The sequence below is a fragment of the Pezoporus occidentalis genome, unplaced genomic scaffold (genome assembly GCF_034315485.1).
Source record: "Pezoporus occidentalis ecotype Australia unplaced genomic scaffold, CSIRO_AGI_Poc_V1 ctg287, whole genome shotgun sequence".
NCBI lineage: Eukaryota > Metazoa > Chordata > Aves > Psittaciformes > Psittacidae > Pezoporus > Pezoporus occidentalis.
The window spans coordinates 465,830-479,012 of NW_026914796.1; the positions used below are offsets into that span (position 1 = coordinate 465,830).

The 13,183-nt window shown below is 39.4% G+C and overlaps 1 protein-coding gene across 5 annotated transcripts in view; it reads left to right on the forward strand.

The window, feature by feature from the left end:
* Positions 1-4,569, forward strand: part of PHKB (phosphorylase kinase regulatory subunit beta) — an 80,049-nt gene extending 75,480 nt beyond the window's left edge. For all 5 annotated transcript variants that reach the window (XM_062626032.1, XM_062626031.1, XM_062626033.1 and 2 more), the window contains 4 exons: positions 223-352; positions 757-864; positions 2,126-2,266; positions 4,304-4,569. In XM_062626032.1, the coding sequence (XP_062482016.1) occupies positions 223-352; positions 757-864; positions 2,126-2,266; positions 4,304-4,441 (517 nt within the window). In that variant the 3' untranslated portion in view covers positions 4,442-4,569. The remainder of the gene's footprint in view (positions 1-222; positions 353-756; positions 865-2,125; positions 2,267-4,303) is intronic.
* The last annotated feature ends 8,614 nt before the right edge of the window (positions 4,570-13,183 follow it).

Here is a 13,183-nt window from a genome sequence, read left to right on the forward strand (position 1 = left end):
ACACACACATCAGAATAACATTCAAACTTCTACAGACTTAGCATCTTGATTTTGTTTGCTTTAGAGCATAACATACCAGAAAGGACAACATATATTGTATATGCATCATTAATACATATTTGATGTCACCACTTACCTCACTGGCTTATATGAGAGAACGTGGCTTGGTTCTGTATTTGTAACGGTTTCTTACTTCAAACTCCCAATTTTCTTTGTCCACAGAGGCTGGCTAAACAGAAGACAGATAGATGGGTCTCTCAATCGAGCTCCTGCTGGATTCTATGATCGGGTGTGGCAGATCTTGGAGAGAACCCCTAATGGTTTAATAGTGGCAGGGAAGTTTTTACCACAGGTATAATCAGCAGAGATGATCAGTTATTTCTACTCTGTCTGACTATTAATGTTGAATTATTTTATTGTTAATGTCTGTTTTATGCTGTAATGTATTATGTAGTGTGGTTTGTTCCTGTTATGATTAAAAAAGAAATAATTAGGAAAAACATCAAATTTTCATTTTGGTTCTGAGTAAAATACCATTAGAATAGAATGCAGGTCAGTTTATACACATTTATGTAAGTGTAAGTCTAGAAGACCCTTTCCAAGTAAAGGACTCTGAGAATGGCTCTCTTTTTGATCCTAAATTGGTCATATTTCTTAGTTGAGTATTATTTATTTGGCCAGCAAATAGGCTTTAGCTGGGGATGATTTTGATTTAGCTTAAATGGTCTTTGAGTAAAAGTATGATTTGTTTTTCAGCAACCAACCTTATCGGATATGACGATGTATGAAATGAATTTTTCCCTTCTAGTTGAAGATATGCTGCAAAATATCGACCAACCAGAATACAGGCAAATTATTGTAGAGGTGTGTGGCCTATAATGAATGAAATTTTATAATGTATATGAGTATGTTACAGATTAAAAGCAAAACATAAAGTAACAAGTATTTTAAGAAATAGCAGTTTAAATACAGACATTGGTTTCTCCATCATTTTTGTGTGATTAGTCAGGTTGCTGTTCACATGTTAAGAATATACTAAGTTCTTGATGTTCTTCCCCTTTAGTAAATAGATAAATATGAAGGACAGCACCAATACAATTAGGTCACAGCTGAAAACTAGTAATTCCAGGTTAGATTTCCTTCCTTAAGCCATGCCTTTTCCTAAAAATTTTTTAGGTCTAAGGAAAAACTCCTCTAAATTATCAGTTTGCCCTGCAGTAGATTTTCTTACCCATTTTGCTATGGCTGTCTATCTTTATGCTACTGAATCAACTAACTTCCGCTTTCCTTATACCCAACAGTAAAGTAAGAGGCTATTTAAACTCCTTCCCACCACTGCGTATAGCATACTCTTTTTGAACAGATGAAGAGCATCTGAACTGTTGGTCACTGGCATCTGTGCTGTCAGCAGCGCTGTTAGTTCCCAAGTGCTGGTGCTTATGAGTATTCCTCCCCAGTAACATCAAATCCATCTCAATTCTGGCTAACAGCTAATGGTCATGCTGTTTGCTGGAGCATTCCCAATTTTTGCTAAAAGATAACACAATTACCAAAACCCAAGATGACCAATATAGACTGTGCTGCCCACCTGTAGTTATTATGACAGGTCACTCATCATGTTCACCTTCCTCTAAACCTCTTTCCAGATACATGGAATATAAATTCTCTCGAACTGCGAGTTTTCATTTTTTTATAAACTTTGGTATAATCATATTATGACATACATGATTATACCTCTAAATATCACATGCTTAGGGTTCAGCATCTGCTGATTTTCACCCTCTCCACTGGCTGAACATTAGCATTTGTGCAGCCCTACAAGGAACTGAATAAACTAAAATAACTTCCCTGGTTCCCAGCAAAGTTAGATGTTGATGTCAGTCTTTACACAGTGCCCTTAACTAGGTAGTCACCAAAAAATGTAATTGTCATAAAAGCCTGCTTTTTCCAGTGATTCTTTTATCAAAATCAGAATTCTATTATCTGTGCACTATTACCTGTTCCATTATTAAATGGCCTCCTGCTTGAAAGAGGCATATGTAATTATTAAGAGTGCTTTTATGTAATCTGAATTTAAAAAAAAAAAAACAAATTTAAAGTCTTACAGTCTTTTTCTGCCTCCCAGTTGTTGATGGTCATATCTGTTATTTTGGAGAGAAATCCTGAGCTAGAGTTCCAGGACAAAGTGGACTTGGACAAAGTGGTGCAAGAAGCATTTCATGACTTTCAGAAAGATCACAGCCTTCCGAAGGGATCTGAAAAGCAAGTAAGTAAAAAATTACTAACTTACAGATTTTACTATTCTTACTGAAGTGTGTTTATAAATGTTAATTATGTGAGACTCAGAATAAAAAACAATAGGAATTCAGAATGGAACACAAATAAGAAAGAAATATACGCAAGTGCTACCTAAGCCTGCAAAGAGCAGAGATAAAAGATTGCCACTGACTTTATTACCAAATTGTGAATTCAAACTGTTCTTAACTACCAATTTTAGTGCTAGAGTTGCATTCATGATGTAGCAAGCTTTTAATCTCTAAGACTTAAATAAATGAAACTTAATCATTATGTAGCTTTTAAGATTTACTTCACTAGGATTTTGTCCTTTAAAGATGTATAAATATTCTTGCTGCAAGTTTTGGTGCCTCAAAGCTTTAAAATTCTGTACAAAAGCCAGGTTTATTGAACTGGTTGAAGGAGGAAATATGAGTGAAGCAGTGGGACAAGTCCCTGTGCTACTGAGGATGATTTTCCTTGTTCTGTCTGGTGTTTTATTGTGCACAATATACTTGGAGATACCTATGCTAGCTCTGAATAATCAATTTATGCATAACATACACAACAACACTTCTGTTGCTGAATTTAGCTCCTGTAAAAGATGAGGAAGTGCTCCTTAAGAATTCTTTCAAAAGTTTCAAGGTTCACTTTTTCCCAGTACTCTCTGTAGTAGGATTTGAAAGCAAGGCAAGCTACCTTAACAACATACCACCTTGCACAACACCTTTATTTTTAAAAGGACACAATTTTCTTGAAAGTATGATTCTTTTGGCCTGGACATTTTGATGGGTAGAACATTTGTAGGTGTAGCAAAATCAGAATTACCACCCACATAAATGGCTATTACGTGCCAGCTCTGCACAGTATCTTGATTACACTGCTGACTTCTGTGAAAAGCTGGAAGCCCCCAGTGGTTATAAAAAGAAAGAAAAATCCCATGCAAACCCAATTTTTAATGGTGCTGCCCTAGCCTCCATTTGGGAGGATTTGATCCAGAAATCCAATTTGATGGATTTTTTTCCAACCCCAGATTTACACAGAATGTTGCCTTTTTGTCTCAGGAGGAAATCTCAAATTGTAGTTGTGAATAATATCTGTGAAATTGTTGTTGGATATTCCAGCTCCTTACATTAAAATTTTCTGAAACCCGACTCTCCCATATTTGAATGTATATGCCTGCTGGCAGTTAAATGTAGCCTCGCTAGGATTTTTCTGATGATAATTGTATCTCAAGCTTTCCTAACTAAAAGAACTCATCTATCTGAATTATGGTTTTCCATTAAACTGACTTGCAAGTACTTTGAACTTTGTTATTTCCCTATTACCATGTAATTAGTGTGAAAAGTATTTACTCCAGTGATTTTAAATACATCCTAAAACTACAAGTCTAATATTTTCACCACACAATTTCTGCTCTTGATTTAATAAAAATAACCAATTTTCTGGATTAAAGCATTGAACCTTTATTATAGCAGCCAATCCATGATTTGCAGACATTTAACATCATTAACTCTACAAAACAGGTGTTCAGTGAAGAACACCTATTTTGTTGATCTGATTAATGAATTAGTGTGCTACCTGTGAAAGCTTCTCTGATTTAAAATTTTTCTTTTCTTCCAAATAAACATGTAGTCAGTATCTCTATGTGTACATCTAAGGGCCTGGCTCACAATCATACTGTGGCAGCACAGTAAGTTAACCACATAGTAATCATCTCACTGTATGTTTTAAGAGAGCAGTTGTTCTGTGTCATCTACTAGTTTAAAAAAATAATAAGGTGATGGTATCTCTACAGGACTGGAAAACTCAGTAAAAAAAACCCGAAATATATTTCAGTTGTCTGTTTTCCACATATTTAGGTAAGTATATGTGGGAGACTTTTGAAAACTGAGCAGAACTATATTACTGTAAGTTAGAAGTCTGAAAAACACATTTGCATTTGTAGCATATTTGTGACGTTCCTCTCATTCGCCTGTGTTTGGCTGCTATATATAATCAACACTAACAGAAACATCTTTTCCTGCAGGATGACATGACTGCATTCTACAACACACACCCAATTGGAAAAAAGGGAACATGCAGTTACTTGAGTAAGGCTGTGATCACTTTATTGCTGGAAGGGGAAATGAAACCAAGCAATGATGATCCTTGTACTGTTAGCTAAAGCTTGAAAAACAGCATAGGAATTGTTGCTTTTTTTAGTGCTCTGTGTATTTTTCATGCATATATTAAAACACTATACTGAAGAGTAACCCTGGCTAGTAATACAAAATGCAAACTATGCTGAAAGAAGTGCCATTAAAGATACAAAGTGCCACCTATTTTTTTCTTTTCCCCACTATGCAGCAAGTTAGTCTTATGATACTTGGTTAAATTCAGTGGGATTGTATTTATGATCTTAAACTATGCCTTTAGAACAGTTGGTAATTTCAAGAGAAATGCAGTATGAGGTTTTGCCTTTATACCTTTATTATAATTACAAACAAGTTTATTGTAAATTCCAAAATGAAATTCAGTAAATGCTGTAATTAACATGCATACGAATCAGTGTGGAAGTAGAAGATTTGGATTTATTTTTTCTATTCCACACACAAATTGGAGGTGATGGTTGTTGTTGTAGGGAGTTGTTACTCTTTTTTCTGTGCAATTCAGTTCACAGCATACATTTAAGTTGGGTTTTTTTTTAATTTACCAGTTGATACCTTGATATACAGTCTTCACCCTGAGCAACATTTTATCTCTAGCAATAAATATCACTGCAGTTTCCCAGTTCTTGTTTAAACATCTGTAAGTTAACAAGGGAAACAATAAAAAAAAATTTGAAAGAAAAGGGACAAACAAGCTGTATTTAAAATTAATGTCAATGAAGCAAAAATATTGTATTCCATAAGCTATCAATGCATGAAAGAATTGAAGATACACTTATTTATCTTCTAAGTGTGTGAAAACTATGTTATATGTTGTATTTTGGTGAAAGTAATAAAAAGAAAATGGTTGGGAAAAAAACCTTTTAAGTGACATGCTTTTAAGTGACATGCAAAAACTCCTGTTGATTTTAGTGGCAGTCTTTATTATGCTACTGTAAACACCTTGAATGAATCATTAAAGTGCCTATTTTAGCAGCACAAAAGATACTAAAGCTTTAGAACTGGTCCTCAAACATTTTGATAATTAAATTAATAGTGACCAGCTACAACTCACCTGTCAATACATTACTCCCATATTGATAAAAGCAGAGTTTAGATTAACTTACCAGTAAGAGGGCAGAACTACTAGCAAAAGTGATAGAATGAATCTGGGCATAAGAGGGGTAATTTATTTGAACACACTTAGGCAATGTGGTTAGTACTTCCCTAATTTGCAGAACTTCTCCAGAATCACAGAATGAATGCTAATCAAACCAAAATGGAAGAATTTGTTGTTGAAGGAGGACACTAAAACATAAACGAATCTCTTGTCAAATAACATGGAGAGTAAGTTTGGAAATGTTAATTTGGGGGTAACAGAGTAGTGATCCTTCTGCGCTTCCTTGCTGTAGTATATTTATCATTCAAAGAACAGTGGAGAGGTGGAAGGAGAGATGGGGAAGAAAAATCCAGGAGAAACACACACTCGTTACTCACTGTTGGGTACATCATTGGAGCATGATAGTACATTTAATAGTAGAATGTTGTCTGAAGGGCTGCAGCATTGCTCTAAACTCCAGGAAGGAGGCTACAATTAAACAGCTGACTCATTTTGCAGCGGTTCAAAATCCTGAATGAGCCACTAGTTTAAGCAGCAATCCAACCTAGCCTCAAAATTTTTACTTCATAACTGCCTTACGAGTTATCAACTGCAATAAATTTAACTTGCCTTATTTTTTTTTAATTATTACTTGTAGATCTACAGCTGGTCATGGATCAATGATTATATTGGTAACAAGCATGTCTATTTCTAGTTATTTTAAAAATACTCTAAAATTGAGGTATCTCTTGCCTTACAAACACAGAACGTAAGTCTTGTCTACAAGTTGTAAATCCTATTGAAAGGAAGCAATCCTTTAAATACAAATTACAAAATCTACAGATTACTTCAGGAACACTGGCATTTTGCTAGACAGTAGCAGTGTTATTTGGGTTTGCAATTGCCTGTGATATAACTGCACATTAATTTTTCAAAGAGCGGGATAGCAGTTGGGTTTTTTTACATCACTTACCACTTCTTCCCACCTCAGATTTGCTAATCTTGGTCTGAACTGCGTCACTGTAAATGAATGAAAACCAGCCACCACTTTTCCTTATACAAACTTGGAATGAAAATCCATGCAAACTCTTTTTTGCTTTACAGCCTTGAACACTGTTTGTGGAAATATAATTGTGACAATTTTTCAATTTCTGCGAAGTACCCACATTAAAAGATACCAAAATCTAGCAGAGTCCAAATTTCCTGAAAAAGATTCTTATGTCTGTAAAGACAGTGCCATTAATTATTCTCTTCTTCCTGAAGCAGGGACAAGAAAGGAGCTTGACTGAAATGGCTCTGACATAGTATGCCTACTAAATTATAGTTTTAAAAGACAATAAAAGACCAAGTCTAATTAATGTACAACTTGAACTGGAGATTTCATAGCCTTTTCCAATTCCCAGTTTTGTTTTAAACATGAGAGCCAAGTCAGTGTATGATTTCTAGAAACCATCGGAGAGAACCTGCAGAAATAGGACAATGCGAACAACTATAACAGCCAAAAATATTAGTATTCTAGCATAAATTGCAAAAGCAGATTCTCCACCTCAGGCATCAGTTTATTACACTGTGTTATGATCCATAGATGTGTGTATGTATCTATATATACTTGTACATATTTGTATGGGTGCACAGGGTTAAATAGGCCTTTACCTTTTAACATGTACACACAACAGCCTCTATTGAAGTGTCTGTGCATGCTTTTCAGTCTGCAGAACCAGTCTTAGTCAAATTGCACAATACGAATTTCAGATGTTTAGGTACTTTACCCATGTTTCCAAGTAATTCTGTAAAGCTTTGCTGGATCCACTTGCCTTCTGTGTGCCTCTGTTTAAGCACCTGAAATGTTCAGAAAAGAGATTACATTTCTGTAGTGTATTATAAAGTGAAATGCTCAGAAAGTGCTTCAAGGTAAGCAAGCAGTATTTCATCAAAACAAACCAGAAAGCCACAATAATTTCCTTTTCACTCATACAATGAGTAACTAATGGTCAGCAGAAGTCAGACCTCTTTCCCAAATGCAGATGGCCTCTCCAGACGTATTTACCCTTATATTTCCTAAACTGATGCAATGACAGCATTTCCTGTTTTACTGAAATATACTCTGCAGAACAGCAAATCTATCCTCCGTCTGAAATTTTACATATTCTGTATCTAAAAATTCTCTAGCTACCTTTGGTGGTTTCTGTTTTCTCTTATACAGAATAGTTCACTCATGGATTTGGTCATTCCCTGATTTAGGGAATTTTAGGGTAATTAGTAAGGGATTAAGATTTTTTTTTCACTGCTTTCTTTCCAATATCAGAGACAAACCCTTATATTAATGCTCCTCTGTGACTTTACTGATTGAAGTTTTAAGATCATTTTAAATATCACATGTATGACAGAAGATGAGATGCCCTTATCCCATAAAGTTCTTCCTGATCCCAGATACTTAAGGAATTTGAGTCCATTTAATAGTGAAGCCTGCCTTCAAGTAAGCGTTTCCCCTTGTATCTCATGTCAAACGTTGCTATTAGGTGTAAGCGGCGAGGAGAAGCAGACAGGCCAACCCAATATGGGTGATAAGCAACTTCTAGTTTATTTGTGATGCAGTTCACACATATATAGGAGTGGTATTCAGCCACTCCTTCTTGGCATAACAGTATTGGTTAGCCCCCACAGCTTCCTCCACATTCTCCTCCCAGGTCCGGTCTCCGGCCACCTGTGGGGGCCACCCCCTGCCTTGCTTGCACAGTCCTCCAGAACTCTATGGTTCTGCTCTTAGAGTCATTCTGCAACAATTAGGTACATGTTAAAGCAGAATCGTTTTCAAAGGCACATACCACTTTAAGCTTTAACATAGTGTGTTCCCAAAGCACAAACTTTGAGAACGTGCTGCCAAACTGTCAAAAACTTCAGAACAGAAAATGAGTCATTGACAGAAAAAAATCATGCAGCAAGCTTATTGGTCTTCTACCCTTCAAAAACAGGAACACCACAAATCCACTACACCCTGGAATGGAAAAATCATTAATGCTGCAGGATTAATTTCTTAATTTTCCTTGAATTGTAATATTTACACTCTTTTATAATTTCACTACTTAAGCATGAGGAAAAGGGTTAAAAAAAAAAAAAGACATTTAAAGTCTGCAGATTATTGCTTTGGTGTCACTTTGGGAAACAGCACAACATAACTACTGAATATTAAGTTTTTATGAGGAACCTCAAAACAATTACTGCTCACCAACATAGTGCCTACCCTGTCCCTTCATCATACTGTCTCATCTTGACAGTTAGATTTCTATAGAATCACTCTGCACAAGTACTGTTCATTAGAACACTTACCTCATTCCTTGTTTTTATGTTCTAGGGAATGCACACATTTTTCTTTTCAGCTACAACTGCTGTATTACTCATTTGTGTATCATGTGATTACAAAACATGAAATCTCTCCACCAGTTAAAGCCTAAGCATTTCAGTCAGTCTTTTCAAATCAGAATTTCAGAATTTTATACAAATGAGTTATCCTGGCCTACTTGGTGAGCACTGTCAAATACTTCTAAATGATTTTTGCTCAAACTATTCACAGTTTATTGATGTGAGAATTACATGAACATTATAGCCTGAAATAACTTTTGCAACTCTGAATTGGTAATTATTTAAATGAAATTTGTGTGAAACAGGTTGGTGTCATCATCTTGAGACGTGCATCACCTTTTTCTAAATTGAAGAGTTCCTCCGCTGTAATCTAAATCACAGCAGGCATACTTTTTTTATACTAAATTACTTGAACAACCATAAGAAAATGTAATGAAGGCTTCCTCAAATGAATTAGAGACTTGAAGTTTAGCAAATTCAGAACAAGCACTCCTTGATTTTCTAGCTTTGGAGAGGCCATAACATTCTCCGCTACTAGAACTGCTCACCTAAGTAAGAAATAGATTCTCAACCCCCTCTTTCAAACCGCAAAAGCATTCATCCAAGTATTGTCAGCAAAAGCTTTATGTCTTTAAAATACATGATTTCACAAAAAAGGACAGTACAAAAGATAAGGAGTCTAGAACAGCAACTTGGTAACAATAAATTAAATGTCAAGGAAAAAGTAAAGGACCTGCAGATGGAAGAGAGAGAAGATACTTCCCCTGAAAGTATGCTTTCAGTGCTGGACAAATAAATAATTTACTAATACTGAAGAAGGAAAAGCTGTTTACTTTGAAGACTGTTCCTTTTCAAGCTTTGCACCTTATCAGCAATTAATCGAGTGTCGTGGTTTAAACCCAGTCAGGTAACTCGTTCACTCACTCCCCCCCTTCTTTCCCTCCCCCTACTCCCGGAGGGACGGAGAGAATCAAAAAGAATGCAACTCCCACGGGTTGAGATAAAAACAGTTTAGTAACTAAGGTATAACACAAATCACTACTGCTACCACCAGTAATAACAATGATAAAGGAAATAACAAGGGAAGAGAATACAACACCTCACCACCAGCTGACCGATAACTTGCCCCCCCAGCCCCGACCAAGCACCGACCGATACCTCCTCCAACCCTGCAGTCTCCCAGCCCTTCCGGCTAACTCCCAGTTACATCCTGGGCATGATGTGCTGTGGTGTGGAATACCTCTTTGGTCAGTTTGGGTCAGGTGTCCTGTCTCTGCTTCCTCCTGGCTTCCCCTCCTCCGTGGCAGAGCATGAGGCTCACAAAGTCCTTGGCCAAACCAAAACATCGCTATCAGCTCTGTTCCCAGGCCGAAAGTCAAAACACAGCACTGCACCAGCTACCAAGAAGGGGAAAAAAGACTGCTACTGCTGAACCCACGACATCATCCACCCCTTATTCCATACCATTCACGTCATGCTCAGATCCCACATTTTCAATATACCATCACTCTTATCTAAGTGCATGGACCAGTAGCTATAAAGCTGCTGAGTCCATCTGGTCCATGATGTCAGGCTCCATCTCTTGTAACAGTCTTCCAGAGCAGGAGAGACTGTGTGCAGTGTTCACACTCGTGAATAACTAGGGCAATAGTGTCCATTGCTAAGTCCACCCCTTGATCATGAGTCCATCTCTATGTTGCATCTCTGCTCTGATGGCCTGAAGTGCCATGGGCCCACCAGGCTTAAAATAATTCACTGTCCCCTTCAGCAGTTTCTGCAGCTTGCTGCTTGAGACTCCATACAGCTGCCTTCCATCTCCGATGCTTCCAAAGCACTGGAGGGGCCCAGTGGACTAGATACTTGCCCATACTGTCCCACACACCCTGCCACTCATGACTGTCCAGCCTTGGGGAAAATCTCTTGGTCCCCCTATATTGTCATCTAACCCCAGACAAGACCCAAACCTGACTCTGCTTAACTTTTGAGATCAGACAAAATGGTTGTGGGTAGAACACAGTCTGTATGTGTGCCAACATGCTGATCCCCATCACAATCAGCAGTCAGGTCCCAAGGATACCCAAAGGCCATTCAAAACCTTCAGAACTCTCAAACGATGCTGCTGCACTTGTCACTGGGGCTGGTGCAGCTGCTGTGCTTGCCGGCTCTCCCAACGCCAGCTTCTCTTTTCCTGAGTCCAGCTCTTCCTCCTCTGCCTTGCTGGGAAATGCTGCGTGGTCTCCTGCACCCTCCTGGGGCTCGGCGGGCGGCTGCCGGGGAATGCTCTCGGCCGTCTCAGGGCTGGGCTCGGCCGCGGGGCTCGGCTCCTCCGCGGGGCTCGGCTCCTCCGGGGGGCTCGGCTCCTCCGCCGCCTTCTCCCGCTGCTCGGCAGCCGCTTCCTTCTGCTCCTCGCCCCCCCTGACCTCCTCCACCGGCAGCCGTCCCCTCGCGGCCTCCGGCCCCGCTCCCGCCACCGGTTGCTCCCCGGGGCGGCGCCCCTCGGCTCCCCGCGGCCTCACGAAGATGGAGGCGAGGGCGAGGGCCAGGCCTGTGAAGAGCAGCCGGACGGCCAGGTACAAGTCCACGGCCACGTCCGTCCCGCCCTGCTGCTGGAGCCCGCCCGTATTACAAGCCATTCCCGTAAAGCACAGTGAGACAAGAACCTTAGCCCCAGCCCCACACTTGATAAACACTAACACAGCGAATACCGGCTCTGCGTAAGTTACAACGGTCTGAAGCTGTGAGATCAACAAGAACAACTCTGAGAGCCAATAAATCAGCATTGTGACGAATGACTATTAATCCGGTCAGATCTGTCGTTATCTCAACCCCTCGTGCCCCACGTTGGGCGCCAAAAAGAACTGTTGTGGTTTAAACCCAGTCAGGTAACTCGTTCACTCACTCCCCCCACTTCTTTCCCTCCCCCTACTCCCGGAGGGATGGAGAGGAGAATCAAAAAGAATGCAACTCCCACGTGTTGAGATAAGAATAGTTTAGTAACTAAGGTATAACACAAATCACTACTGCTACCACCAGTAATAACAATGATAAAGGAAATAACAAGGGAAGAGAATACAACACCTCACCACCAGCTGACCGATAACTTGCCCCCCCAGCCCCGACCAAGCACCAACCGATACCTCCTCCAACCCTGCAGTCTTCCAGCCCTTCCGGCTAACTCCCAGTTACATCCTGGGCATGACGTGCTGTGGTATGGAATACCTCTTTGGTCAGTTTGGGTCAGGTGTCCTGTCTCTGCTTCCTCCTGGCTTCCCCTCCTCTGTGGCAGAGCATGAGGCTCGCAAAGTCCTTGGCCAAACCAAAACATCGCTATCAGCTCTGTTCCCAAGCTGAAAGTCAAAACACTGCACTGCACCAGCTACCAAGAAGGGGAAAAATCACTGCTACTGCTGAACCCAGGACATCGAGATACCTGCTGTCCTGGGTTTAGCAGTTTTCCTTGTTGAACCTCATAGAATTGGCCACAGCTGTCCAGATACCTTTGCAGAGCCTTCCTACACTCCAGCAGATCAAGACTTCCCGCCCCACACTTTGTGTTGTCTGCAAATTTAGAGAGGGTGCCCTTGATTCCCTCATCCAGATCGTCAATGAAGATATTAAACAACACTGGCCCTAAAACTGAACCCTGAGAGACACCGTGAGTTACGAACTGGTCACTGACAAGACGTGACACCATTTGCCACCACTGTTTGGCCTTGGCCATTCAGCAAGTTTTCTACCTGATGAAGAATATGCCTATTCAGGCCACAAGCAGCCAGTTTCTCCAGGGGATTGCTGCAGGAAACAGTGGCAAATGCTTTACTAAAGTCCAAACAGGCAATGTCTACAGCCTTTCCTTGTCATAGAAGGGTATCAGGTTGGTCAAGCAATAAATGCATTGTCTGTCTTTTTTCAACTGAAGGAAAGCACATTCCCAATGTTTTTACCGGAACCAATATACAAATAATACAAATAAAGTTAATTTTTATGTTACTTTTTGTTTACATGTACGATTTTTGACAGTACAGAGATTTTGCTCAACATATAAAAAAGGGGAAAAGACAAGAATTTTAAATCTTCAGGAGGTTATGTTGTTGCCAGAATCACTGCCTGAACTAAATGGGGCAGTAGTTATTTCAATTAAAAAAAAAAAAAAACACAACCCCAAAACAAAACAAAAAAAAAACAACAAACAAAAAAGGAGCCCAACCAAGTATCTCACTTCATTCTACTGTCTGGAATAATTTTGATTTTGTATCGTCTAAAATATTACTACCAACATCTACAGTTCTCTATGAACACCATCTGCAAACCGTCAACTAAG